General features: G+C 47.2%; 7 protein-coding genes across 16 annotated transcripts; 5 read left to right on the top strand and 2 right to left on the bottom strand.

Moving 5' to 3' along the window:
* Nucleotides 1-403: 403 nt before the first annotated feature.
* On the top strand, nt 404-9,524 carry ZnT63C (zinc transporter 63C). The gene is given in 8 exon segments (XM_001352449.4): nt 404-599; nt 1,071-1,168; nt 6,072-6,258; nt 6,352-6,476; nt 6,994-7,091; nt 7,163-7,685; nt 7,777-8,011; nt 8,078-9,524. Coding segments are annotated over 6 exon segments (1,740 nt in total). The 5' UTR covers nt 404-599; nt 1,071-1,168; nt 6,072-6,081; the 3' UTR covers nt 8,660-9,524.
* PIG-C (phosphatidylinositol glycan anchor biosynthesis class C) lies at nt 8,975-10,886 on the bottom strand. Its single transcript, XM_001352448.4, has one exon. The coding sequence runs from the start codon at nt 10,798-10,800 to the stop codon at nt 9,940-9,942; it is 861 nt and encodes a 286-aa protein (XP_001352484.1). The 5' UTR covers nt 10,801-10,886; the 3' UTR covers nt 8,975-9,939.
* A 48-nt stretch (nt 10,887-10,934) lies between these two features.
* On the top strand, nt 10,935-12,095 carry Dpm2 (Dolichyl-phosphate mannosyltransferase subunit 2). Its single transcript, XM_002135300.3, has 2 exons — nt 10,935-11,490; nt 11,926-12,095. The coding sequence occupies exons 1-2, from the start codon at nt 11,382-11,384 to the stop codon at nt 12,060-12,062; spliced, it is 246 nt and encodes an 81-aa protein (XP_002135336.1). The 5' UTR covers nt 10,935-11,381; the 3' UTR covers nt 12,063-12,095.
* Nucleotides 12,096-12,139: 44 nt separating this feature from the next.
* Nucleotides 12,140-13,542, top strand: LOC4812505 (SWI/SNF chromatin-remodeling complex subunit SNF5). The gene has a single exon (XM_001352447.4). It carries the CDS (start codon nt 12,170-12,172, stop codon nt 13,175-13,177), a length of 1,008 nt encoding a protein of 335 aa, XP_001352483.2. The 5' UTR covers nt 12,140-12,169; the 3' UTR covers nt 13,178-13,542.
* Nucleotides 13,543-14,064: 522 nt separating this feature from the next.
* On the bottom strand, nt 14,065-20,745 carry Strip (striatin interacting protein). 8 transcript variants are annotated; one of them, XR_001453268.2, is made up of 5 exons: nt 20,514-20,744; nt 16,443-17,344; nt 14,599-16,379; nt 14,225-14,530; nt 14,065-14,129 (listed from the first exon to the last, which is right to left on the bottom strand). XR_001453268.2 is itself a non-coding variant. In XM_015188126.2 (5 exons), the coding sequence occupies exons 1-4, from the start codon at nt 20,637-20,639 to the stop codon at nt 14,618-14,620; spliced, it is 2,736 nt and encodes a 911-aa protein (XP_015043612.2). In that variant the 5' UTR covers nt 20,640-20,745; the 3' UTR covers nt 14,065-14,530; nt 14,599-14,617. The 8 variants fall into 8 exon arrangements, 7 of the variants coding, with proteins under 7 accessions (XP_015043612.2, XP_033240048.1, XP_015043613.2 ...); XM_015188126.2 differs by having other exon boundaries at nt 14,065-14,530; nt 14,599-16,203; nt 16,258-16,379; nt 20,514-20,745; XM_033384157.1 differs by having other exon boundaries at nt 14,065-14,530; nt 14,599-16,203; nt 16,258-16,376; nt 20,514-20,745.
* Gtpx (Glutathione peroxidase homolog with thioredoxin peroxidase activity) lies at nt 18,533-20,442 on the top strand. 3 transcript variants are annotated; one of them, XM_001352445.4, is made up of 4 exons: nt 18,533-18,679; nt 19,265-19,475; nt 19,660-19,983; nt 20,038-20,442. In XM_001352445.4, the coding sequence occupies exons 2-4, from the start codon at nt 19,275-19,277 to the stop codon at nt 20,227-20,229; spliced, it is 717 nt and encodes a 238-aa protein (XP_001352481.1). In that variant the 5' UTR covers nt 18,533-18,679; nt 19,265-19,274; the 3' UTR covers nt 20,230-20,442. The 3 variants fall into 3 exon arrangements, with proteins under 3 accessions (XP_001352481.1, XP_015043615.1, XP_033240050.1); XM_033384159.1 differs by lacking the exon at nt 19,265-19,475 and adding an exon at nt 18,936-19,030 and having other exon boundaries at nt 18,590-18,679; XM_015188129.2 differs by lacking the exon at nt 19,265-19,475 and having other exon boundaries at nt 18,539-18,679.
* A 101-nt stretch (nt 20,746-20,846) lies between the features above and the next one.
* LOC4812541 (uncharacterized) lies at nt 20,847-25,817 on the top strand. Its single transcript, XM_033384156.1, has 3 exons — nt 20,847-21,362; nt 21,430-23,138; nt 23,210-25,817. The coding sequence occupies exons 2-3, from the start codon at nt 22,587-22,589 to the stop codon at nt 25,562-25,564; spliced, it is 2,907 nt and encodes a 968-aa protein (XP_033240047.1). The 5' UTR covers nt 20,847-21,362; nt 21,430-22,586; the 3' UTR covers nt 25,565-25,817.
* Nucleotides 25,818-26,280: the final 463 nt, after the last annotated feature.

Here is a 26,280-nt window from a genome sequence, read left to right as displayed (position 1 = left end):
TTTTGTCAAAAAGTGAATAACGGAGGTTTTTCACACTGTCACTTCCATGGGGCTTATTTGAACAAAAATGTAGTTAATATGTAGCAATATGTGTAGTTAGTCTGTAGTTAACATGTAAGACAATTCATTTTGGAGAATTGTTGTTAACCTTTTTTTTAAACATTATTTTATAAACAAGTAAATAAAAATGAGAGGCTCAAGATAGGCAATCTTGTTGGAAAGTCATTCGTTAATCAGATGATGTGTTAATAAAATGATGTGTTCATGGCTGAGGGTTCTAGCTAACTAGTAATATTCCACCGAATATAAAATTCGAGGAATACGATGGAATAATTGAATACAAATAGTTCGTCAGTATATTAAGGGTATATTTTGAAACTGTGACGTACATTCGGTATATTTCTGAGAGTCAGATTAAGACTAAGCGGCGCATCTAAAGCGTCTAGTTTCTCTGCCATTCTAAAGTTTTCGTCCGTTTTTACTCCGCGATTGCACAGCGTCGTCAGCGCCACTTTTTTCGTTGCTTTCCGCGCTCGCTAATTCATTTCACAGCAGAGGCTGTGCGCTCTCGTGTGCGAAAACCAATAAAGCAATTATCGGTACGGCTCAGATAACGTGAAAGCCCATTGACCAATTACTACCAAGTGCACGTGCATAAGTCCACAAACGGGTCTTCTGTTCCATTCCCGAAACCAAAGTTGTGACTGTGCAGAATTATCACACATTCTGCATATACATACGTACATATATTTACTGTACACACAGCGTGCACCACCCCCTCTCAGCAGAAGCGCAGGAATTTTGCGCGTGGCCTGGCCATCGAGCAGTTTACAATTTTTCGAGATAACTTTACAGGCTGCTGCGAATTTTCTTGGCACTTAATTTGTCTGCATTTTTCCACAACGAAACTTCTTTGATTTATTTCACTCGACTTGTGCCGTGCCCCACACCCCACACCCTACCCCGCCCCCACACTGCCTCTAGACAACTGCATATACTACTACATATGTTTCATTGAATTGTGAATATAAAAAGTGTAGCGATATAACGATAAACACTTTTGCTTGCAGCAACTTCAGTTGGAGTCAGAGCCGCACCTCCTGCTGCCATTCAGGCAGTGAAGCAAAAGCAGCACCAACTTCGATTCCCAAGCAGGCATCCAGCTTCGGTAAGTAATAAAAACATACACGCCTTTCTTCCTACCACAAGTATATACAGAAATCAGAACAATGCAGCAGAAGCAGCAGCAGCAGAAAAGTAAACGTGTACACGCTTGTCGCGGGCCCTTTGCCGTTGGGCGCTTCTTTTGGGTCACCGAACTGGGCGGCGGGTGTGCACTCAGTGCCTCTCCATCCAGGTAGACGTCCCTCGGCCCGTATTTGTGCGCTCGATATCTGCATTTTGACAATTGATGTAATCCCTGGGATTCCCTTTCAACCTGCCTCTGCTGCTCTTCTGCCTGGGTCTAGGACTTGTTATTCCTGATTTATCCTGTGTGTATGTATGTGTATGTGTGTGCTGTGTGATTCCCCCCGGATGCATAACCGGTTGCTAGTCATTATCATATGGGCAGAACGACGGGGATTAATCATCTGTTTATCGGATTGTTTTCTGAGTCACTGCTGCTGTTGTTCTTGAAGGAAATCTCCCGGCCTCGGTATCGGTCTCTCAATGTAATTTGTTTAATATTATCATGTTCAAGCTGCAGACAATATAATTCGATTTAAAAGGTCATGCTCAGCACAAATTTACTGACAAAATTACACAGTGCAGAAAATCCTAGAGAGAGAAACAGAGAGTGATAGAGAGAGGGAGGGAGGGAGGGAGGGAGGGAGAAAAATCAATATGTGTTAACAGAATTTTGTGGCAAGGAAATTAAAACGAGCTGATGCACAATGCACCGTGCACCGTGCACCGTGCACCGTGCACCATGCACCGTGCACCCTGATCTATTCGTTAAATATTTAAATAAAATTACACACATTTGATATTTGGTCAGAATATATTGAGTGCAGCCGAAATAAACATCAAAAGTGGGTTATGTTTGCCATAAAGTCGACTTAATTTACGACTGCAGCCACGAATGTGGGTTAGCGTAGGTCCAGATAAGGCCACACCACCCCCCCCGCCCCCGACCACACTCCCAACCACAGCAATGCCTAGTCCAGCACAAAGGAGAGCGGAGCATAGAACGATCTAATCTTGGAAGCAGCAGACAGAACGAGGCAGTTGGGGCTTAGAATCTATATAGATATGAGCCTTAATACAAGTGGGCTCTCCATTAGAATTGGATTTCTTTTTCATTCAATGCCAACGCAAATTGTGTCTATATATAGCTGATACATATATCCATGCAAATGAGTGTTTCTGTTCTGTTCTGTTCGGCTCGGTTCTGTATATGTCACAGGTGCGCTCTCCTCTGCTGCCTCTGGGGTGGTTCCTGCAACATTGTTACGCACTCCATAGCCACTCCCAGCACACTTTAACCTTCCCCCGGGGGGGTAGGGGCCTGTAGGCAGCACAACTGGGATTTTCTCTTTTAGTTCCCCCTTTTGTGGCCCTTTTTTTCCTGTTTGTGGGTCAACTGCCATGCAATTTCTACCATTAAAATAATTATTTGATTGCTCTATTTTGTACGCTGTGACGAGTGGAGTTCCACTGAAGCAAGGCCAAAGGTAGAGAGGAATTAATAAATAATGAGCACAGTAGTAGAAGATTAGCGCTATCAGAAATACCCATATGTTCCCATGGTTCCAGATATTGTTCGTACAATCCGTTTAGCTTATCGGCATGCGGTTTTTGTTTTTTGAGTGATGGAGTGATTGCTGCTCCGTCGTCGTCCCCCTGCTGTTCTGTTGCTGGCCATCCATCCATCCATCTCCCTAATCAAGCAGCCCGAAAATTCTCTTATCGCTCGACAGCAAGGACTGTGGGAGAGCTACATACGAGTATGTGTGTATGTATGTGTACCTGAAAGTGGACCATCGGTGGAGAAAATGTACGTAGCCGAGTTGTGGGCCCCTCCCCCCTCCCAACCCACTGTAAGTGTACTTTGAATCAGTAGTGGATTGTGAGCTGCATTTTGAATTGATTTTAATTGAGTTTCGTAGGCCACGCATGTCACGTGCTGTCTAAATGTACGACACATACACATGCATAGGACAGCATAGAAGTATGCATATATTTGATATGTAAAGGGTAGAGATACATCCTTGGGGCGAGACAGCAAACAAATCAAAGCCGGAAATTACCTGTTTTGATATGTAGAACAAATCACGTACCACCTACGTACATACATATGCATGTGCACATATGTACATATGTATTCCCCACCCCCGAACCGAACCGGCCCGACGCGAACCGATCCGAACCGACCCGCCCCGAGGCCGCATCCAATGTCAAAGTTAAATTCAATTACAATTACAACATCATTTAAAAGGGAGTGAATTTCGGGGGCGGCTCTTCATTTCGGCTGTGACACAACACGGCCGCCTTAAACGGCCAAAGATATTTTAGTGGCAGCATTCAGCGCTGATTTCATCAATGGCTTAACCATAATTTGAGCTACTTGTCTACCTGCTTTATGCCAAACACGTTCGTTCCTTCGTTCGTTCGTTCGCCCGTTCGTTCGACCATCGCCACGACTCGCTGCTGAAGAGCTGAAGAGCTTAACGGAGCGGAGCCACACAGTCGTCGTCCCGCCTATCAGTGATTCCCAGTGACATATTTTAAGCCATCGCTCGGTTGACCATTCGGTTGGCCTGGCCCAACCGGCCCTATCTCCTTGGGAACACAGGTACCACGGGGAGTGGTGGACTGTGCACATGGCCGAGCCAGAGGCGGTAGGCCGTAGCCAGTAGGCAGTAGTTTATGCAGTATTTAATCAAGTGTGAACCAGCGAGGTTTCTTCCGCTTGAAACCCTCCTTATAATATTGCAGACTCGACTCTGCTGTAAATACGAATCCTACTGTGTTTTACTGTACTGTAATGTGAGTACTATAAGTTCTGATTCCCAATAAATTGGCTCTTTGCTTTGTTTAGTTTGGTTCAATTTCCCGGAATATGGCTTGTTCTACGGAATAAATTGTTTATTGTGTTTATTTTCTGCAATACTTGCCATACGATACGGTTTCATCGGTGTTGATCCCAAAAAACCCCAGCTGCTATACACGAGTGCATTCTGGGGCTTTACATAGCTATTTTTGATACTTTTCAAAAGGGGATAATAGAATCAGTGGAAGAATCAGTAGAATCAAAAGGAAGCTTCTCCCACCACAAACTCGTGAAGTATATCTATCTTCTGTCTATCTATTTCTCTCAGTTTTTAAGCTCAATCTCAATGCATTTCTGTGCATAGTCTTTCAGATTTCATTACAATTAGATCAAAAAAAATAGAAGGGGGCAGGGTATTCCGAAATGAACTTTCTTTCCGGGGATCGGTACCCTTTGTTTCAGTAGAAATTACGAATAGTACTTTCGTTTGCCTTCGATGCAAATTGCTTACATTGTAAGCGACAATAGATTGTATCCATGCGATGACTCCCACGCCCACGCCCCGCCCACTCCCACTCCCACTCCCTTCTCTTTCCAGTCTCTCGACTGATAAGCGTTCTGTTGTCGTCGAGTGTCTGCCTGGCACTTGTGTGTTTGCCTTTTGCGCACAAGCTTCCAAATCGGGGAGAGCTTATCGCTTATCGGTGGTGTTTATCTAGCATAATAGTTGCTAGTTGCCCCCTCCCTATCCCCCTCGACCCCCCCTATCCCCCCATCATATGGCGGCGGTGCTCTACGGGATGTAAATTGCAGCAGAGGATGACAATTCTCGCTCCCCCCCTCCCCACCCTTCCATTGCGAAAGATAACGGTACACCCAAAGTACGCGTTTATCGGCATAGCCCCCCTTCCGCAGTCGATGCTCTGCGCACGACACCCATTAGCCCCCCAGGGAGGGAGCGGGGGGAAGGAGCGTGGAAGCGGGAGAATAGATAAAAATCAAAATGCAAAAAAAACTCTTCTTTTTTGGCGTCTCGTGTGCCGATCATAGGGTGTACAGGGGGAGGAGAGAGATAAGAACGACGCGAGGGAGATTGTGTAATCAGTTTTGGTCGGGTTTCACTTTTAGCCAGAGATCCCAAAGACAGCGCACGAGAACACGGACGAAGATAGTGCCGATACCCACTGGATACATGCACATTTGAGTACTAAGTAGGTGCAAGTGTTCTTGGAATTCCCCTTAGTGAGTGCGGCCTGTACTTTTGCAGGTTGCTTAGCCAACGGACGCGATGCGGTGCGGTGCGGTGCAGTGCGGTGCTGTATTTCATGTGGAAATTCAAATTGTTTTTCTTACCCAAGCCACCCGAAAACATCTCCCTTCTCTTCCCCCTTCGTCGCACCATATTCCCCTTTGTTTATACTCCTTCTCTGATTTCCCCTTTGTTTGCGGCGCCCCTGGCAACGGCTGGGCAAGTGTGTCGCCTTTCGGTCGATGCCGACGATCCACTTGCATTCAACATTGATTCGCTTCCAACGGCTCCAGACGAAACAATCAAAATCGTAAGGCAGGAGCTCTTCAATAGAATGCAGTTATTTGCGTGAGTTTTGGTCCAGTATACAGTATGTATATAGTGTCCCCTCCCACCTCCCGGTAGCTGATGGAGGAGCAGCTACCACTTGCTACCCATTCAACCGTGGAGCAAAACAATTGCCAAGCCCTCCCTCTATCGAGGGTTCGAGCTGCCTCTTCTATCTTCTATCTTTCGAGTTCAATTATGTGCCTCTCTAAAATACGGGGCCTGTAGGAGGCCAGGCCAGGCCAGGGCAGGGCAGGGCTGGGCTAAAACTTTTCCCCCACGCAACGAACAAAAGGCTAAGTGGAAAACAGTTTGAAACCAACAGCAAAATGGTAAAACAATTGCAAATTGAAAAGCTCAATTTGTTGGCAATTTGCCTGGGTGCCGTTGTGCCTGGAAAAGAGCATTTTCCGAACAGATTGTTGGTTGAATGAACTTGATCAAAGTTGGGAAAAGTTGATTGATATTTTCATTGATATGGGTTCTATTCTCTAATTGCAGCTTCTCCAAGATGGCCAAGTACTCGGGAAAGAAGTGCCGCCTGCTCTCCATGATGTGGCTGACGGCGTTCTTTTTCTTTGTGGAAATCATCGTTGGATATGTGACCAACTCCATGGCTTTGGTGGCCGACAGTTTCCATATGCTGGGTGACATCGCCGCTTTGGTTATATCTTTTCTGTCTGTGAAGGTACGTCCCTCCCCCAAGAAGCCCCCGCCCTATTGATAATACACCGCTCTAATGCCTACTCCTCTTTTAATGTCTCTCTCTCTCTCTGGACAGATGTCACCGAAAAAATGGTCGAAGAACACCTTTGGCTGGGCCCGTGCCGAGGTGCTGGGTGCTTTGGTCAATGCCGTGTTTCTGGTGGCGCTCTGCTTCAGCATCACCATTGAGGCGTGCAAGCGGTGAGTGTCATTGGGATTTGGAACGGCAGTTGCAATTGCTATTGCTATTGAGAGTAATTACATATTAAAAGTCCGCACCCCAGTGGTTTCGATCGGATTGGATCGATCGGAGTTGATCTGTGAGAGGAGGAGCATTAAGCCATAAGCTTGTCGACGTGATTTGATTACATTTTCTGAAATTATCTTAATTTTATTCGTGTTAATGCCACCACCTGCCTGTCTGCCTGCCTGCCTGCCTGCCACTAGGGCAATGTGTGTGCGTGTGCGTGTGCGTGCGAGCGTACGTGTGTTTGGGCTCTTATTCAATTTGCATTCCGTGCGCATATTCTCCGCATACGTTTACGAGGTGAAGCAGATACCCTTTCGATTGGTTGGGGGGTACGACAGCTACGGCTTCCAGGATGCCTCGCCTCATCGACTACCATCCACTAATCCCATCGCTCACATTCAATGCTCGACTGCGAAAGAGAATGCCCGAGAAATTCTTTTGAAATCGTTTTCTTGCTTTCATTTTCAGATTCATTGAAATGGAGGAAATCCATCAGCCCAAACTCTTGGTTATTGTCGGAGTCCTGGGACTGCTCGTGAATGTGATTGGACTGTGTCTGCTGTATGGTAAGATATACACTCTATCGAAACCCTTATCCATGTACCGCCAACAGAATGGAATGTGTTACTTCTTTCAGAGCATGGCGGGCACCATGGTCACTCGCATGGCGGCGGTCTCACCCGCAACCACAGTCGCCTCACCGAACTGGCCAACATGGACGAGGGCGATGGCGATGATGAGCAGAATGATTATGCCTACGAGAAGCAAAAGGAGAAGAAACAAATCAAGAAGTCCAGCCATGGCCACAGCCATGATCCTGGTTCGATGAACATGCGCGGCGCCTTCCTGCACGTGCTCAGCGATGCCCTGGGCAGCGTCATTGTGGTCATCAGTGCTGTGGTGGTGTGGACGACCAAGTGGAAGTATCGCTTCTATATGGATCCAGCTCTTTCGATTGTGCTGGTGGTGCTCATCTTGCACTCTGTGTGGCCGTTGTTGCGTGAATCCGCCTTGATTCTGCTGCAGACTGTGCCCACGCACATCCAGGTGGATGCCATACAGAAGCGTCTGCTGGAGAAGGTCGATGGTGTGCTGGCAGTGCATGAGTTTCATGTGTGGCAGCTGGCAGGCGATCGCATCATTGCCTCTGCACACATACGGTAAGTGGAATAGCTGGAAGCTGCATTCATAATCCGTTAAATGTTAAATGTTCAATGTTCAATGATTAATGATTAATCGCTCTCTTTAAAGCTGCCGCAATCTGTCGGAATACATGAAAATTGCTGAAAAGGTCAAGGAGTTCTTTCACAATGAGGGCATACATTCCACCACCATTCAGCCGGAGTTTAGCGAAATCGAGGCCTGCAACATGTCCGATGGTACCTCCAGCATAAACATGAGCGGCTCCGATTGCTGTGCCCTGGACTGTCCCACCACCGATGAGGGCTGTGTCAAGGCCACTTGTTGCCAAAATAACAATAAATTGGTATGCAAAAGGCCAACTTCCACTTCTTTCTTCGTACAAGCTGATTTCAAGGTGATTTCCTTTCAGAACCAACTGCCTTCACCCACCAATTCGCCTTATCTGTGTCGTCAGCGGAATGCAGCGCGTCAGGCTGGCGATGTGGAGGCTGGCTCTCTGCTGGAGGCTGCTGGTTCCAGTGGGAACCAAGGGGCTGCTGTCGGTGAAGTTAGCGACTCCCTTGCCATTGCGGCAACATCAACGCCAAAGAGCGAATTAGTCTGACAACATCCAAAGCAAACGCAAACGCAACAGCAACAGCAACCGCAACATGTAGTACACTTTGCCACGACCAAGCCAGCAGCAACAACAACAAGATCAGCCACAAAACCGACAGAGACAGCAACAGCACCAGCACCAACACCAACAATAGCAGAAACATCATCAATACGTGATATAATGTACGAGCCAACAAGCGCCGGTAACAATGAAGAAGTGGCTTCCAGCAGTGGGTGTGGTGGCGGAGGTGGCGTTGTCGTCGATGGGAACAATCTGTCGTCGGTGACTGCCCAGCGTCGACGAGAGCTACAGTTGCGCGCCGAACAGCAGTTTGAGGAGCAGGTGACTGTGACACCGCTGCGAAGCCGCAACGGCGATGAGGTTGCCCTCTAATTGGGAGCCCAAGCTGTTTAATTAGTTTGTTAGGAGACTGGTGCTGCCATTTGGTGCAGTATTTTCGTGTGTGTTTCAGTGTTTTTGTATCCATTATTTGTTCTTAGTAGAATTTGGGCATAAATGAGAGAGAGAGTATAGCATATATTGATAGACGATAGACGATAGAGGATAGATTATGGACATGGGTGCAGGCTGATGATTGTTTGCTAGTTTAATTGGAATCAAAGGCAAAAACCACACAATTGAATGGGGCAGCGAAAGTGTTTGTGGAAGTGCTTGCTGTTTTTAGGGAACATGTTTCGTTTCATTCGGTTTTTTTTTTTGACTATATTTAGAGCATATGTTATAGCGTATGTTAATACCTAATCGAAGAGTGTATTTAATTCAAAAATAGTTATTTAAGTTGAAAGTAAACGTGAGCCCAACCAAACAGAGAAATACACATATGTACTACAGATACGTTTTTTACATTTTGAAAAGTTTATACCGTCGCAAAAAGTGAATTATTGTATTCAATATAGTTATATATAGTAAATATACCTATCTACGGCTTAGTGAATGACTAAAAGACAGTTGTACGAAATACATACTGTATGTACGCGCACATCGTATGCATTCGTTGGCATACGGTTAGGGATTCGTTAGTTAGGGATAGTGTCTCTTATTCTTAGTAGTTGTATAGTAATGCTATTTGTAAAAAGAGTTTTTACCGCAACCCAAGAGAAACTAGTTTCTATTTAATTTTAATCGTATCGAAACTTTATAATGAATATACATCATGTATTATTTAATGATCTGCATTCACTCGCAAGTGTGTATATGTTTGTAAATAAACGTCAAACATAAACGATCTACGGAAAAACACCACTACCATTTTTATTCGAAGGCAGACATCATTTCGATGACAGTACGAAGGAGCCCAAAAATAGTAACTGGAGTTCGTCATTTCTGGGCCTGATCGTAATCCACTAATCCATATCCCAGCAATACAAATAGAACCTTTGTTACATTGGAAACAATCGTGGCCACCCTGCGGCAAGCACTTCAACATAATGATATATTTCTTTAAAAGGCATGCGAGTATTTACAAATGAACAATTTACAACAAAATAACAAGGATAGGATTAGATAATGATTAAGATTAGAATGAAACTGATTAAAAAAAGCAAAAAAAAAGTATGTACAATTAAATAAGAGAATGCCAATGACTAGTGCTCCCCGACATCGCCGCCACCACGATCTTCTGGTTGTAGCTGCTGTGAGAAGCGAAGCTGGCGCTATAAGTTCTCATCGAGATTCTCGTCGGTGTTCTCCTCCACAATGGCCTCATCCCAGGGTCCGTGGATGTTGAACTTGTATTTCTGCTGCCTCACGAATATGAACGGACAGACAAAGTTGATGAACAGCGTGGTGCAGGCGTAGAGGCAGAGCACGGGCCGCGATATCCAGTAGAGAGCCGCACAGCAGACGGCAAAGATGGGGATCATGAAGAGGGCATGCCAGTTGGACTCCGTGATGATTGGATACAGGACAAAGAAGATGGCAGCCTCGACGAGAAGCACAAATGCGTGGTACGACGTCGAGAGTCGCGAGGCCAGGCAGATGGCCCCGAATATGGCGGCGTTCAGCGATATGGCTTTGGAGACTACGGCCACGTCCAGTCCGTAGTTGGTGAACATCAGGTTAGCCAACAGGACGAAGAAGGTCGTGGTATATATGGTGTCCGTGCTGATGGCCTGCGTCAGAGTGTGTAGCATCGGCGAGAACAGGTAGCCAAAGAGGACAACCGTCACCAGGGTCTTTGAATCCTCTCCCAACAGCGGCATGCTAAGCTTTCTGCCGCGATAGCACAGATAACCCAATCCGGTGATTCCACAGCTGGGCAGGAGTATGGTGGTGGGCGAGACGCTGTCGCTGAGCATCATCTGGTAGAGTATCAGGAAGCCGGCTATGCAGGAGATCTGATTGTTGAGCACCGTGATGCCGGCTGTGGCCTCACTGTAGGTGTAGATTCGCACGTGGAGATTGGTACGCAGATCCTTGAGGAAGCTGGCATCGGTATAGTTGTCTGGGTATTCGCGGTTCGAATAGAGGTTCTTCACCCACGGCTTTCGTTTCTCCTGCGTTTTCTTCGGCATTTTTAAACATGGAAATTGTTTATATTTATTGGAAATCCAGTGGGACCATACTCTGAGAACAAAACAAAAAATACCAAGTCAAACATGGTACTTTCGGTATAAATGCGATTTCCTACAACCCTGGACTAAGCATTTTGTTTATAATAAATACCTTCCTAAAATACCTAAATAGCTGACCGTGGGATCGAACCGACCGGGCGAGGGAGCATCCAAAGAAATCCGTGCAAATGAAATGAAAAGTGTCAAGCCGAAAGCTATAGTATTACAATAATAAACAATTGGCCGAGCCTTCTACTTTTACGTAAGATATTCCACCAAAATACTGGAGGTGCGCTCTTGTTGTTTTTGTTTGGACCGCTGCTGCTAGAATTTTGCAGCGAAAAACCCACTCGATCACACATACACATACCACCTGTTTGTTTATAACCAACACACAGACAGACAGACAGAGGAGCGGAGCCCGTGGAGCCACAAATAGTTAGGGAATTGCGTGTGTGCGCCCCCGCGAGTAGTAATCAGTAATCGTATCGTAGTTTCCGCAGTCGTCCAGTCGCGTGTCGCACATATTCGATCATTTATTTATGGCTTCAAATGCGCAGCTCGGAAAAATCATTTTGATAACCGCAATCGCCGTGTTTTTCTACTATTTCTTTTGGGTGGCGGTGCTGCCGTTTATGCTCATCGATGAAGGTGAGTACGAATCGTTCCGCTCCGAGTGGAAGCAACGACAAAAAGCAGCTGCGCTGCTGATTATACACACATTTTTTTTTATTAAATAATCTCCGCACGATTTGCGGGCGGCTTTTGTGCAGTAATTAAAGTAACGCTCTTTAAATTGGACAGTTATTACTGCATGCATATATGCTATATATTCCACAATACAAACATGTATGCATATAGAATGTATGTAACAGCAGATATGTTTATATGTATATGTGCATGCATAGTAGATGCTAATGCGTAAATTATTTAAACTGTTACCTGAAATGTGAATGACGCTCCCTTAGGGTTTTAGCCCTTTTCAAGGTCACTCTTCTAACACGCATTCATCCCACTCCTCTCTTTTATTCTCCCTCTCTCTCTTTCTCTCTTTGTCTCTCTCTCTCTTTCTCTCTATGTCGACAGGCAATCCCATACGGCTGTTTTTTCCGCCGCTGAGGTACGCATTTATAGTGCCTACTATATTCGGGGTCATCTTCATCGGCGGCATTGCCGCATTCTCCTTCTACCACATTTGGAGCCTAAAGGTGAAGCGCGATTAAGGCAGCACATGCAACAGTGATCTGAATCGGAAAGGTTATCACTTGAAGCAAACGGCTACGATTAAGCTGAAAACAGGAAAGGAATCCCAGAGTCAGTCGGCAACAAGATGCCTCAGTGGCTGGTCATCGGCATTTCGGGTGTCACTTGCGGCGGCAAGACGACCCTGGCCCACAGCCTGCACGAGTACTTCAAGGGCCTGAGCGGTGCACCGCTGTGGAACTCCCCCTACACCATTGGAGATGTGCAGCTAATCTCCCAGGACGACTATTTTCTGCCGGTGGAGGACAGGCGACACACGCGCAACGAGGCACTGAAGGTGATCAACTTTGAGCTCCTAACCTCGCTGGACATGAGCAGGATGTTGAATGACATAGCCCAGATCATCAAGGGACGGCACCTGGCTCCCGAGCCAGCCGAGCAGTTGGTCACCTATGCAAATTTCGAGCATTATGCCCTGCAATTCCAGCAGCAGTATCACCAGCACCACTACAATGCGAACTACTACAAGCAGGGCGGAGCCGTTAACGGGGCCTATCAGTATGTGCCTCAGCAGCAGCAGCAGCGCCAGCATCACCATCCACAGATCCACCAGCAACAACAGCAACAGCAGCAGCAGCTCCAACAGCAGCAGCAGCATGCGGCCCACATCATGCGATTGAATGCCCAATTCGCTGCTCAGCTGAGGGATAAGAAGATCAACTTTCTGCTGGTCGAGGGCTTCATGATATTCAACCAGCCGGAGCTGCTGGCTCTCTGCAATATCAAGTACCACTTTCATTTGCCGTATGAAAAGTGCTTCGAGCGGCGCAGGAAGCGCACCTATGATCCGCCGGACGTTACCGGCTACTTTGAGCTGTGTGTGTGGCCGCACTACGAGAAAAACTTTAGCGAGTATCGGGACTGCAAGGAAATTACCTTTTTGAATGGCGAAATCTCCAGGGATAAGATCTTTAAGTATGTGCTGCAGCGCATTGTCCACTACTTCGAGGAGCGCTGCGATGTCCCAGCGGCAGCGCCGCCCGCATGTCCGCCACAGCAGAAACGCTTCGGGATGCTCTACGTGGGATCGAGCAACAATAATGTTTTACCCACGGCCTGCCCCATGGAGCAGTAGTAGGAAATAAAGCCTGTAGATTAGCAAGTGGTTTTAAGTGCAGGATGCAGAAGGGGCTACAAATATTTGGAATCTGATCGATGTCTCGTTGCCATTTTGCATCCATGCTCAAAACCCAATGTACCTTACTTTAAGGGATACATACGAGTATATGTAAAACGTTTTTATTAGTTAGTTTTATTTCGTATTTAAGATAGTTGTTATGTGGGTGAGATGTGATGACATGGATAGTCTCTCTCTGTGCGGAGAATGATCCGTTGCAGCCGCCAGATTGGATTGTGAATTGTGAAAATTGAAGGAAACCCGGTTCAGGAATTCATACTTTAGCTGTGCTAACTATTATATAACTGTATTATATTACCATACTTATGTTTTATTTTTCTCATCCCCCGAAATGCAATGAAAACCAACTGGAAAATGGTTCACTTGGTCTGGGATTTACGATGGAATATCGATGTAAATGCTTATCTATGATGGATGAACCTTGTACATATTTTAGTGTATATTTCGCCCCAAGTTTAAAGCTAGCCCCTAAGACGACTATAAACCAATATAACTCTATTTTTTCTTGTGCGAAACAAAACACACACACCCACACATAATGAAAATAAAGAAACATTTAACCAGAAACTGAAAAGATAAACGAAAGTTTATAAACAACTTGCCTCATTTATACCTGGTACTCGAGTCAGCATGGTACGTGTGTTGCTATCTCGCTTCCCTGCGACAGAGCGCGCACACTGCACCAGGAAGAGTGTGAGCGAGAGAGAGAGAGATAGAGAGAAAGAGAGACGGAGTAAGCGCTTAGCCACTGCAATTCCTTCTGAAGACAAGACAGAAACAGTGCAACATATTGGTGATTTTATGGAAGAAACACACAAGACATGTAAATGATTGAATCGAATCCATTTCGAACTAATTAATTTGTTTATTCTGCTACAGAAGCCATCTACTGCATTCCAACCGGAGGATATAGGGTGTTTTATAGAACAAGAAAAATAATAAATATTTAAATTTAAACAAAATGTATACCAATGTGAAACATACATTCTTGTCATCGCTAGTTAGGGTATTCTGTTACTGTATATGCATCCTGCTAGAATAGTGAGGAGCAGTATAGGAGTGGTGCAGCGTGGCCTGCCGTATTATTGCCAATTGCATGAGTAAGTGTTTTGCTGTTCCAATCTTGATCGGGGGGACTACATGGATTATATCAATGTACTTCATTATGCTTAGAATTATGGTAATAACTTTTCTGTTTATATATGTCGCATATGTTGTGGATCTAGCTATGGCCTGAAGCGGCGCTATCGGTGTGGATATGGGCCGCCATGAGTCAAGCTAGAAAGGCGGCTGTAAAAAGGGTAAAAGATACAGTATTCGTTAGATTGGTGTGTGCGACACGCGTAGGGTCCACTCACCGACGATCTACTATGTTTTTTAGAGGGCATCCCAGTCGATTTGACTGTTGTATACCTCCTCTTCGAGCCACACCGCATAGTTTGCCTTAAAGTAATCTGTCAGCTCCACTTTGCGATCCCACCAGCCGGAGTGCCCAAAGAAGGCAAAGTCCGAATGAGTTAGAATCTCGTCGCTGGGAAAGCCACCTTCCACACCGTAGTCATTAAGCTGCTGCTGCTGCTGATTATTGCCACTATTGTTTCCGCCTCCTCCGTTGTTGCCCCCATATCCGTTCGAGTCGGCTCCTCCGTTATTGCCACCATAGCCGTTGCCTGCATTCATGTTGGACTGCTGCGAGTTCTCTGCATTCTGGGCAGCGGTGCCCCCACCGCCGTTGTTGCCGCTGCCACCACCCGCTCCGCACTTCTGGGTGGCCTCCGGATAGCGTCGCAGATTGAAGCGATCCACACAGGCCCGCAGCGTGCACTCCTCCGCCTGGAAGTCCCAGGGACGCGACTCGAGATCATTGCCAAAGGCCCAGTCGTCGTTGAGGCGATGACGCACCTTGGAATAAATGGCGCTCATGGTCTTCATGTTAGACTTGCGCCACTGGCGTCCCAAATACTTGGTCTGCATCTTGAGGAGTTTTAGCACATACAGCTGCATCATGGCATGACGAACCTTGAGCGTCTTCTTGAGGATGGGGGCCGACTTGAACACAACCAGCATCATGACGCGCGAGTGCTTCCATTTGATGAGCTTGTTGAGGATGCGCAGCAGATTGATGCACGAGAAGACATTACGCCAGGAATAGGGCTTGTCGGACATGTCGGCTCCATAAACGAAGCTGTCGCCGCTTAGGTCCGGCTGCTCCCCAATCACGCAGGAGGGGAAGTCGAGCAGTGGGATGTTGTTCTTCGTGTTGACGTACTCGGTGATTGTCTGATTGAAGAACTTCAGTACCAAGGGAATGCAGTTGGCGAACACCAAATGCTGCGACATGAACTCAAACTGATAAACGTGATTGATTTTGAAGTGCTTCAAGTAGAGCAAGATAATGGCCGAGACGGCCTTGACAATGATCTCCTTGTGCCTGCCCATGTCCACTGTCAGCTTGGTCGACTGTGTGGCCGTCAGCGGCATCTTCTTGGGCAGCACATCAGCCATTATGTTGATGCTCTCCGTCTTGGACTTGGACGTGGGCGAGGCCGCGAGCAACACCTTCAGCAGGGCTATCATGTATTGCGGGAGGTTGGGCAGGATTGCCTGGTACAGGATTTCTGCTGGCGTTAGCTTGATCTCATCCTCGTGCGTGGAAATGGGATTCCTGGCAATGTCCTCCTCCTTCTTTATCTGCATATCCGCCAGACTCATGTACATATGCCGCTGCAGGGTCTTGAAGCCCTCGTGTATGGGCTGCGGTAGGCCCGCCAGGCTCTCGTGATCCCCAATCAGGGAGTAGCCAATGAATTTGTTTCGCGAAATGTCCAAGAACTGATCAATGTCCTTCTGCCGCACCTTGGGCGTCCAGGGCAGACGCGCCGTGATCTGCACTGGGGGAACTGCGGGGAGAGGTGCTGTTAGGCTAGGCTGATTGTTGGGATTGGCTGTCGCTGTGTTTGAGGCTGAGGACGAGGGGTCATCGAAGGGTCGATAGTACTGCAGAAGTTCCTCCTCACCATTGCTTCCCCCGTTGTTGCCACTAGCATTGTTGGCATTCCCCGATCCCTCGTTGCCACTCATCTCCATGTCGATTTGCTCCGGCTCGTCCAAGAAGCGCTGCTTCATCAGCGATCGTCTACTACGAACAGAATAAACGTGTCAATAAAACCAATCCTCCTTAAAAGGGACAAATCCTACTCACTTGAAACTCCTCTTAGGATACTGATTCTCCAGAATATCCGTTGCGGTGGCGGGGGGTGAGCTGGCTCTCATGCATTTTGTGACCTCTAGCGTATCCTCTTTGATCGGATCCAGGCCCACCTTCAGTCGATACTCATTTTTGAGATTCTTCAGGACATCCATGCCACCAAGTCCCAGGAGCGAGACCTTCCAGAGCAGCAGGACCACCTTCTTCATGGGAAACTGTGGAGCAGCGCCACTGCAGAAGCGCGTAATCATGCCAAGCAATTTGACGGCCAGCAGCTCGCCATCGGTCAGGGGGGAATTTATCTCCTGGACAAACGACTCGGCCAGATCTTTGTAGTCCTCACTAGCCTTTTCGCGTTCATCTCGAATGGTTTCCGTTATGATGTACAACACCGAGAGTATGACTCGGATGTCTGTGGAGTCCACCAGGGTGACGTTCGTGATCTTGACGGCCACAATGTCGGGGGAGCAGGCACTCTCGATCTCCATATTGAGCAGATCGATGAACGACGAAAAGACGCCCAGGTCGTAGAGGACAATTACATTGTCCCGCGTATTCTGGTGCTGCTCCTCATCCGATTGCACCTCGGCCCAGCAGCCCTGAGCCAGATACAAAATGCAACGAGCCGCCTGCATGCGTAACGTTCGATTTGAGACCTCGAGCTGGTCGATGAGCTTCATCACAATGCTGCGCTGCGAGGGTGAGTCCTGCTTCTGCCAATTGGGCGGCAAGTCGTACAGCTCCATTTGGTCCTCGAATGCCTTCACATTCGACTGAAATTCACAGTACTCCGTGTAGCTATAGAGCTCGGCGATCTCGTTCTGGTAGCTATCCACATCCGAGTAGACGAAATCCAGGTCGGGGCCATCGCAGTTGGCGTCCACATCGTGGGTGTCCTGCTCAAAGGAGTTGTTTATGGATGAGAGCATCATTTAGAGGCTGTTTTCTGTCACAGAGCTGTGTCTCTCTGTGTGTGTGTGGGTGGGTGCGTAAATGTGTATCCGTATCCGTGTATCCCTGCTGCGGGCAGTGGGCGGGCGTTGAATGTGTGAAGCTGTTTTTGCGTTAGACCGTGTAAGAGGCCGACTCCTGTCCTGTTTACACGCTAAAACTCTGGCATTATACTATTTTGGTTGCATTTCTCTAGAAATTTGGAAAATATGTTCTGCAAAAAACAAAACACACGCACGCACACGCACAAAAGAAAGAAGAAAATGTATATGTGTGACCGTTTCTGGGTAAGCCAAAAATAACTGAAAAGGTGCCACTGCATTAAAACTGTGAACCGTGACTAAAAGACAGTGATCGGCACGCACACACTTACATGTTTTGCAGTGTGTTTGTGTGCGTAGAAAGCAAGCAAAACAACAAAACATTTCTTTCGTGCCAGCCACCGTTATTCACCTGCACGTGAGCGCCACAACCTTGCCGACCTCTGCTTTAAAGTTATGTCAGCATTTTTACGTATTTGTATTTCATGCACGTTTTAAGTGCATTTTTTATGAAATCTCAAAGAATATATAGACACTTCCATACGCAGGTTTTTTAATTATTGCGCTCTTCGTGCATTCATATCGTTGTCATATCGTGAATTAGTATTCACTTTCGAAATTAGGCGCACAGTTCTACTATCCTATTGAGGTCTAGACTGACTATGTTTTAGAAATATCTCAAAGAAATGTTGTACAAAGACCGAAAATAGGAATCGGGATAGAAATATTTACATGAATACATACAGAATAGGTCACAACATGTCAATCTGAGAAAAAGTCATTCATTATTAATGTTTCAAAGTAGCTGGGAAAAGAGAATTTTAGCATTAATTACAGGAGATAGGGTATACGAATGCCAATACTCTATAAATAAGTTGTTGATATGTAGCAGATGTGTAGTTATCGTGTAATTATTAATTGTTTTATATACATATGTAAATATACATAAGGTACGAAGTGTGTATAAGTAAAGAATGTACATTGGTATATTTACGGCATATTTTGAAAACGAGACGGTATATTTTGGTATATTTATGAGGGTCAGAACGTAATAAAAAAGTAGCCGGCAGTTTATCAGGGTGACCGTTTACCGTTTATATATTTAAAATTAGATGGTATGTTTTGGTATATTTATGAGAACGTCAGAAGGTATAAAATCCGTGGTCACATTTATTTTGTATCATAAAAAAGTCGCCGGCAGTTTATTTACGTTCAAAAGTATTCGCGATTACGAAATAAGTAAGCCATTTAAAAATTATTAACAATAGCAAGCTTTCGCAGACTTTTTCGATAATTGCGTGACGGTAAAGGGAGCAATTCAATCTTTTTAAGAACACCTGCAAGAGTCAGCCTGTTGTGTTGCTGTACTTTGCACCCCAGTGATTGTGTCGCATATCAGCGTGAGCTTGCACAATTCAGACTTTTTCTCACAACATATACTCGCCCAACATATACTATACACTATACAATACATTCCTGATTCTTGTGAAATCTTAGAGAGAGAAAGCAATGGCTGGCCGTTCGATTGGCGAGCTAGGAGCTTTGGCCGTGGCCTTGGCCGTCACCTACTACATGTATATGACCAAGCAAGTAATTACCCAGAACACATCCAACCACATTAGAACTGTATCGTTTGCATGCGTAATGAATGACCCTAACAAGCCCCTGACACGTACACGGACACGGACACAGCCACTGCTCCCTTGCTGCGTGTAGGTTAGAAATCCGTAGGACACGCGACTTTGCACTTTATGAATTACACAATACATATTCCCAAAAGTACTTATTTCTGATTACTTGGCATTTTCCAATCGTTATTTGCAGCAATTAAAGTATGAGTCTCAGGCAGTTTCAGACCATTTCGCAGCAGGTTTTCAGGTGCTTATCGACTCGGGCCGCAACAAGTCGAAGAATCCTTGGGCCGGTCATCGAACTGAGTCAGAGTCAAAGGCAGAATCTAAAATTCTGCACGGTCCTCCTGCCAGTCAGCTGTGCGGCAGCCGTCAGTGCCCCCCAGTACTCCACAGCAGCTGCCGTGAGTAGTGCCCGTACGAGTAGTAGTAGTTGTTGACTAATTCTGATGCTTGTCTCTATGCTGAACTAAATATCTGTTGCGTTGACTATCCCTAGTCCTCTGTTGCTTGTTATATCTAATAATGGGTGTGTCTGCCACTAAAGAAGGAAACCATTAATCAGCAATGATTTTCCCTTTGTTCCAGATCGACATGTCTGCCAACGGAGATTACAAGAACGCCGCTTCTATCTATGAGTTCACCGTAAAGGACACCCATGGAAGTGAAGTGTCGCTGGACAAATACAAGGGCCGAGTACTTCTGGTAGTTAATATCGCTTCCAAGTGCGGACTGACTAAGAACAACTATCAGAAGTTGACCGAATTGAAGGAGAAGTTCGGCGAGCGTGGACTCACCATTTTGAACTTCCCCTGCAATCAGTTCAACTCCCAAATGCCGGAGGCCGACGGCGAGGCAATGGTCTGTCATCTGCGCGATGCCAAGGCTGACATTGGAGAAATCTTTGCCAGGGTAAGATTATTGCCACAGCTGCGCGGGTTGTTTAACGATCGGTCATCCTGTTAGGTGGATGTCAATGGCGATAACGCTGCTCCGGTCTACAAGTACTTGAAGGCCAAACAGTCTGGCACTTTGGGCAGTGGTCTCAAGTGGAACTTTACAAAGTTCCTGGTCAACAAAGAGGGAATCCCAATCAATCGTTATGCCCCAACCACCGATCCTATGGACATTGCCAAGGATATTGAGAAACTATTGTAGATCTCCTCTAAATTATAGCATTGAATCGCGCCTTTTAGCTTTCGCGTTGCTTTAAGTAATAAACGAAACAGACCACAATTTAGTCTTGTGTCTGGATCGGCCCATGTACTGCATGTCTATATATATTGTATGCTGCATACGATTTACCCCAGTTACTGGTTTTTGGTTTTCACTCAAACATAAATAAACGCCATTTGTGGCTCGTACACACCAGTTTTGTGCCGCTTTGTTACACTCCTCATTGGAAATGCAGGGCACATTATCCATCCATCGTTTGGACTTACCAGAGGGATCGACGGACGGCCCTGCTGAAAATTCTTCAGCAGCGCCACGAAGCTTAAGATATCTGCACTTCCAGTTCCAGCTCTGGAGTTGTTCATTGGTTGGTTGGATGAATGACCTCTGGGCATCTAAAATTCCCTTTCTTACTGTATCACACACATTCGACTTTAGGGATCTCTTTTTTATATACCTACTAATTTAAATTTTGTGCTGTCAGTTTGATGCCTGTGAAATATTGTACAACATTTTGCTCGAATCCGATCAGGTATCTATTTGCTTAGGGCTCAAAGGGTGTGGGGGTACTAGATTAGGGGCATGGGGTATTCGATTTGTGATGGAAGTGGATACATGAAGCGTTTCCGACCCTATAAAGGATATATATAATTGGAATAGCACCAAAAGCCGAGTCGATAGAGCCATGTGTCAGAGACTGTAAGAGCTAGAGAAACCTCCTGTGATATCACACTTATGCAAGTGCATTTCAAAATTTCGCCCATAAAGTACGGAAAAACCAAAAGCGCGGAATTATAAAAAATGACAATAGCTTCCAGATTGTCGACTCTTGATTATATCGGATCATATTTATACCCAGAAGAGACCAATAAAATTGCAGTGTCTTACTTATTCTCTCTCTCTCTCACACTCTCATAATGCAGTGTGCCTCTTCTGGCGCATTATCGAATAATGCGATTTAGGAGTTTGTAGCCAAACTGTATTACTTCTGGACTGGGACTGGGGATCCACCGACATCGCCCAGATCTTCCTGGCCTCGCTTCATAGGATTGGCTTCATGCATAAGTAGAGCCTCATTGGATTAACAGCTATCAATCCGTGATGTTTTAAAAGCTTTTGTAAGTCCACCTAGCTCCTTTTTAAAGTACATCCGAGTCATCATTGCTCTTGGGTACCTCTTCTTAGGTACCAGATTTCTATAAATGATTTTGTTTGATCAGCGACTGCACTTCTCTTCTCCATCATCTCCGGTTTCTACTTTCTGACAGCGGCACTCCATGCACTCCTGGAACAGAAAGGGTCTGGAACAGCAACCGATCGCAAGCTTGCTATGGGGGTTGGTATTTTAATTAATTAGAGGTCCTACGCGAAGAGCAGGTGTCCTATCAGAAAGATCTCAATGACGGTACCAACTCCCATAATTGACCGTCCAGATTGTCATCTTCGGGTTCGGTTTGTAATGCGCTGAAGCCTCCGCTTCCCAGAGGGAATAAATACCATATCAAATTAAGAGTGGTTCAGCTACTCCAATAGATTAAAAAAAACCCCGTATTCACTCGTATGCCACCCACCCAACACATTTGACTTTGATTTTATTGGTGTTTATCTCACGATTAGCCTTTACCTTTATTGCCTTTGTTGCGAATGCAAATAGTCGCCAACTTCAAAGTTGCGCAAGAGTGCCTGACCAGCAATCCCAATCCCAAACCCAGTCCGATCATCGTTTAAGTCCAACTGGAGACCAGTTGGGGCAGTGGCAGCGGCAGTGCAACGTCTCAGTTGAGTTTTCAAGTTCAAATGAGTCGCCAAGAGACTTTGTCTGACTTCGACCTTCCGACAATTACTGGAAAAATGTGGCACTGTCCAATTACGGGTGGCGCGGGTTTTTGGCGATTGAAATTCGGATTTGAGATCTCGGATCCGAGTCCGAATCGGAGGAGCGTGCCACACAAGTGTGAAGCGACGACAGCAATTTGTTGAATGCATCATCCATCATCGATCATCGATCGATCGCCAATGAATACGTTCCGATGCGTTGCGATGCGATGCGATGCGATGCCTTTAATTGTAGAACTGGGGCAAGCATCTGAGACTCATCCCTAAACAGGGTGTTTACCTGTAGTTGCGCCGTAGTTGACTTTGACACTGATCGCGATCGCTCCCCCATGTCCATTTCCATTTCCAACGAATGGTATGGAATCGGTATAAATATGCGCGGCACGACGCACTGATTGTTCAGACAGTGAGACGCGTTCAGCTTTGGAGGTGGTCTGCGATCGGTAATCGATTCGCAATTGGGTTTATATTCGGGGCCAGGATCACTCACAGGAACACTCTTTACCATGATGTGTCGGGCACTGCTGATGCTCCTACTGCTGGCGGGCTGGAGCTATGTGGAGGCAGCCACCCACGTGAATATCTCCATTGCCCAACAGCCGGCCACGAATCCAGCTGATGTTAGCTATGTGGATGGACGAGCCCCAGCGGAGCTGAGAGCGGGTCCCGCGATGATGAATGAGGAGGAGCGCTTTGAGAGGATTCAAGAGAGATCCCAGCCGCAACCGCAGCCGCAGCAACAACAGATGGGCCAACAGCAGCAGCAGATGGGTCAACAGCAGCAGCAGCAACAGGTGGGACAGCAGCAGCAGCAACAGCAATCCGCTCAGTTGACTCCTCGCCAGGGACTGGGACTGCAGGCCTCATCGGTAGCCACTAAGAACGCACGCATGCCCCGTCGTCGCAATCACAGTCGTCGCTTTCACCAGCAACTGCAGCCTCAACTGCAGGCACCACACAATGGGCAATTCCGTCAGCGGAATCAGCAGCTGCGCCAGAACCAGGAGTTCGAGCGTTACATCCAATCCTACCATAGCCACGGACCCACCGTGGAGACTGTGAGTATTCAAGGGGGAATGGAATGAATGAAAACATGAATCAATATTCTGAATCTGGCTATCTTTTGCAGGTCTATGAATCATCGAATCCTGCGCCACAGCGCTACACGCAGACCAGCTCTGGAGTGACTTCATCCGCGAGTGACGACAGTGCGCCACAGAAGGTGGTGGCCATTGGGGGATCCCGATCGCAGCAGCTGCGCATGTTCGAACGTCAAGTGGCAGCACCAGTATCGTCCTCGCAGGGACAAAGCGCCAATGTGGAGGTGGCTGCTGAGAGTAAACCCATCTATGAAGCTCCCCAGGCTCCAGTGGCAGCCGCAGTGCACTCCTCCACGTCTGGTGTTAGCAGCAGCAGCTCCGCCTCCTCCGGCTCCGTCAGTGTTCCGGTCCCTACTGGGGCTTCGCATTCAGCAGATACCGTCTCCAGCTACGATGCCACCTCCAGCTACAATCCTGCCACCAGCTACAACAGACCCAGCTACGATCAAAATGTGTACAACTACGACGATGGCCAGGATGTGGATTACCATGGCCAATACCCGCCAGAGGTGGAGGATGGTCAGGGATACGATTCCCAGGGCTACGATGACTACAGCGATCAGTCGTCCTCCTATCCAGGCGGATCGGGCTATCTGCCGCCCGCTCCTCCACGTAGCTACGCTCCGCCCCAGCGACCGATGGTCACCAAAACGATTCAGATTGTGCAGCCGGCGCTCAAGGCGAAGAAGTACGAGGTCCGGCATCCGGCCATCCAGAAGGAGTTCTATGACATCGAGGAGCGTGTGCTGATCAAGCCGGCGGGCACGCTTGTCGTGGAACTGGATCACCCGGTGGCCAAGATTCCCAAGGGGGAAACTCTGCTGCCACTGGGACACCCGCATCCCGCGGTGGCTGCCGCCTACAGCAACAACGGACAGAACTACAACACCCAGAGCTACAACAGCAACAGCAATAGCAACAGCAACAGCAATGGCAATGGAAATGGCAACGAGTACCGACCCTCATACGACTCCTACGACTCCCCGGCCACGTCCAAGGATCAGCAAACGACCACCGTTGGCTCCAGTGTGACCACCATGCCATCGTACGATCAGGCGCCGAAGGATGAGTACGTGGAGGCACGACTCCAGCAGCAGAAGCCACAGCAGGTCGCTGGCGATGTTGTCGATAGTCGCCAGACCACATCCACCTCGGTCTCCGCCGTCGATGGCAATGGAAATCCGATCAAGATCAACACGAAACACCTAACACCCAATATGATTACCCGTGCAGAGCCGGAGCAGGAGTATTCCAGGAGTATTCCGCCCAACGAAGTGAACAACTATGAGCGTCCCCTGCAGCGTAGCTACCAGCAGAGAACCAGCTACAACCGACAGCCCTACAACAATAATGATGACTACTTCGCAGGGGAGTTCCTGCCCAACGTCAATGCCGCCAATGTGGACGCGAAGCCAGCGAGATTGGAGCAGGCACCGGTCGAACAGGAGCAGCCACGCACCCAGATAATCAAGCACGAGCACAAGATCCACCTGCCGCCATCGCAGCACAACATTTACCTGGGTCGCAGCAGCCAGACACCGCCCAAGGAGCAGAGGATCACCGAAGTACCCGCTCATGTGGCCGAAATCAAACCCTATCTGCGTAACCATGTGGGCGGTACGGTGGTCTATGCCAAGACTGCTGTAAAGCCTGCCGTTCAGCGGGGCTACTATGCCCAGTCGGCGCGTCAACGCAATCCCCTGGCCGAGGATCTGGAGTACAGTGCCCCCTACTCCCAAATGAGATTCAGTCCCGAGAATCAGTCAGCCAGGCTGGTAGAGGCACCACCCAAGGAGGTGGAGGTGCCCAAGGAAAAGGCGTCCCAGGATACACACATTCAAATCCAAATCGGCGATCGCAGTGAGGGAAAACTGCCCATGGTGGTGGCCTCCACCGTTACACCGGACTGCGACAGGGGCCAGCAGCAACAGCAGCAGCCATCGGCACGTCTCCAGCAACGACAGCAGCAGTCGCAACGTCTTGTGGAAGTTCCAGCAGCTGGCGATGTGTCTGCCACAAAGGCCACTCCCACGCCCGTCCAGGCCCAACCTCAGGATGTGGATGTCTCCCTCAATGGCGGCGCCGGACATCTGAAGCCGAACGAACGCGTGATCGCCGCCACGGCCGCGCCGACCGATGCGGCAGCCACCAGCGAAACCTTCCATAAGCGTCGCATTGTGGTCAACCATCCGTTCCAGACGGTTCGCGAAGTAGTGGAGCACGAACCGATAACCAACTACCATCAGATCCAGGTCAACGAGCATGCCCATCCAGCGCTATACCATCAGGCGGCCTACTACCAGCCACCGGTACAAACGCATGGCAACTTGGTGCACTTTCAGTCGACATCAACGCATGGCAACCTCTACGCTCCGTACGGCTAGGGCAATCCTGAATCCTTAACGTGGAAACGAGCCGAAACGAAACGAACTGCGCCTTTGTATCTTTGTTAATGTATTTTTTTTCATTGTTTTTTTTTAGAATCTAGTTTAGAAATGTACTCAAAATCGGTGGGAGGGCCCTTTCCCTGTTTGATCTTGATCTTGTTTGGATTAATTTGGTTTAAAACTGTAGGATTAAGTGCAGAATTACTTGCCATTAATAAAGCACATATGAAATGCGTCGAGTAAAATATAACCCAAAGGTATTTTTGAATGGGGAGGGATATTGATCCTTGACAATGACTCCATCAAATCGGGGATATTTCCCGATCCCAGACAGGCTTAGCACGCTCTGATCGGGCCACGAATGACGAAGATAACTAAATATTAATTACAAGGGAATAAATCCTTGATCCTTGATAAGGACTAAAAGGAATCAACGATATTGGCCTAAAAATAGCCTAGAAAGCGAAATTTGGAGATGGTGTAAAGATGTTTGAGTCCTTATCCAAGGATCAAGGATATTTTTCCTATCAATGGAAGACAGGTTCCAAGGATCAAGGATATTTTTCCTATCAATGGAAGACAGGTTCCACCAAAATCGGCCGAGAAATAACAGAAAAAAAAATATATATGACTGAAGAAAATATCCTTAATCCTCGATCCTGGATAAGGACCCTATGAGAGCACGGATACTTTTCCTATCACAGGAAGCCATC

This window comes from Drosophila pseudoobscura, chromosome X, assembly GCF_009870125.1.
Source record: "Drosophila pseudoobscura strain MV-25-SWS-2005 chromosome X, UCI_Dpse_MV25, whole genome shotgun sequence".
Lineage (NCBI taxonomy): Eukaryota > Metazoa > Arthropoda > Insecta > Diptera > Drosophilidae > Drosophila > Drosophila pseudoobscura.
Note: the sequence above shows the minus strand (reverse complement) of the source record. Positions and strands in the feature narration are given on the sequence as shown.

Coding starts and splice junctions, on each gene's coding strand:
- PIG-C (XM_001352448.4), bottom strand. CDS start 10,800: ATGCCGAAGAAAACGCAGGAGAAACGAAAGCCGTGGGTGAAGAACCTC.
- Dpm2 (XM_002135300.3), top strand. CDS start 11,382: ATGGCTTCAAATGCGCAGCTCGGAAAAATCATTTTGATAACCGCAATC. Junction 11,491..11,925: donor GTTTATGCTCATCGATGAAG/GTGAGTACGAAT, acceptor CTATGTCGACAG/GCAATCCCATACGGCTGTTT.
- LOC4812505 (XM_001352447.4), top strand. CDS start 12,170: ATGCCTCAGTGGCTGGTCATCGGCATTTCGGGTGTCACTTGCGGCGGC.
- Gtpx (XM_001352445.4), top strand. CDS start 19,275: ATGAGTCTCAGGCAGTTTCAGACCATTTCGCAGCAGGTTTTCAGGTGC. Junction 19,476..19,659: donor AGTACTCCACAGCAGCTGCC/GTGAGTAGTGCC, acceptor CCTTTGTTCCAG/ATCGACATGTCTGCCAACGG. Junction 19,984..20,037: donor TTGGAGAAATCTTTGCCAGG/GTAAGATTATTG, acceptor TCATCCTGTTAG/GTGGATGTCAATGGCGATAA.
- LOC4812541 (XM_033384156.1), top strand. CDS start 22,587: ATGATGTGTCGGGCACTGCTGATGCTCCTACTGCTGGCGGGCTGGAGC. Junction 23,139..23,209: donor ACGGACCCACCGTGGAGACT/GTGAGTATTCAA, acceptor TATCTTTTGCAG/GTCTATGAATCATCGAATCC.
- Strip (XM_015188128.2), bottom strand. CDS start 20,639: ATGCCCAGAGGTCATTCATCCAACCAACCAATGAACAACTCCAGAGCT. Junction 17,345..20,513: donor GCCGTCCGTCGATCCCTCTG/GTAAGTCCAAAC, acceptor TCCTTTGAGCAG/GACACCCACGATGTGGACGC. Junction 16,380..16,442: donor TATCCTAAGAGGAGTTTCAA/GTGAGTAGGATT, acceptor TTCTGTTCGTAG/TAGACGATCGCTGATGAAGC.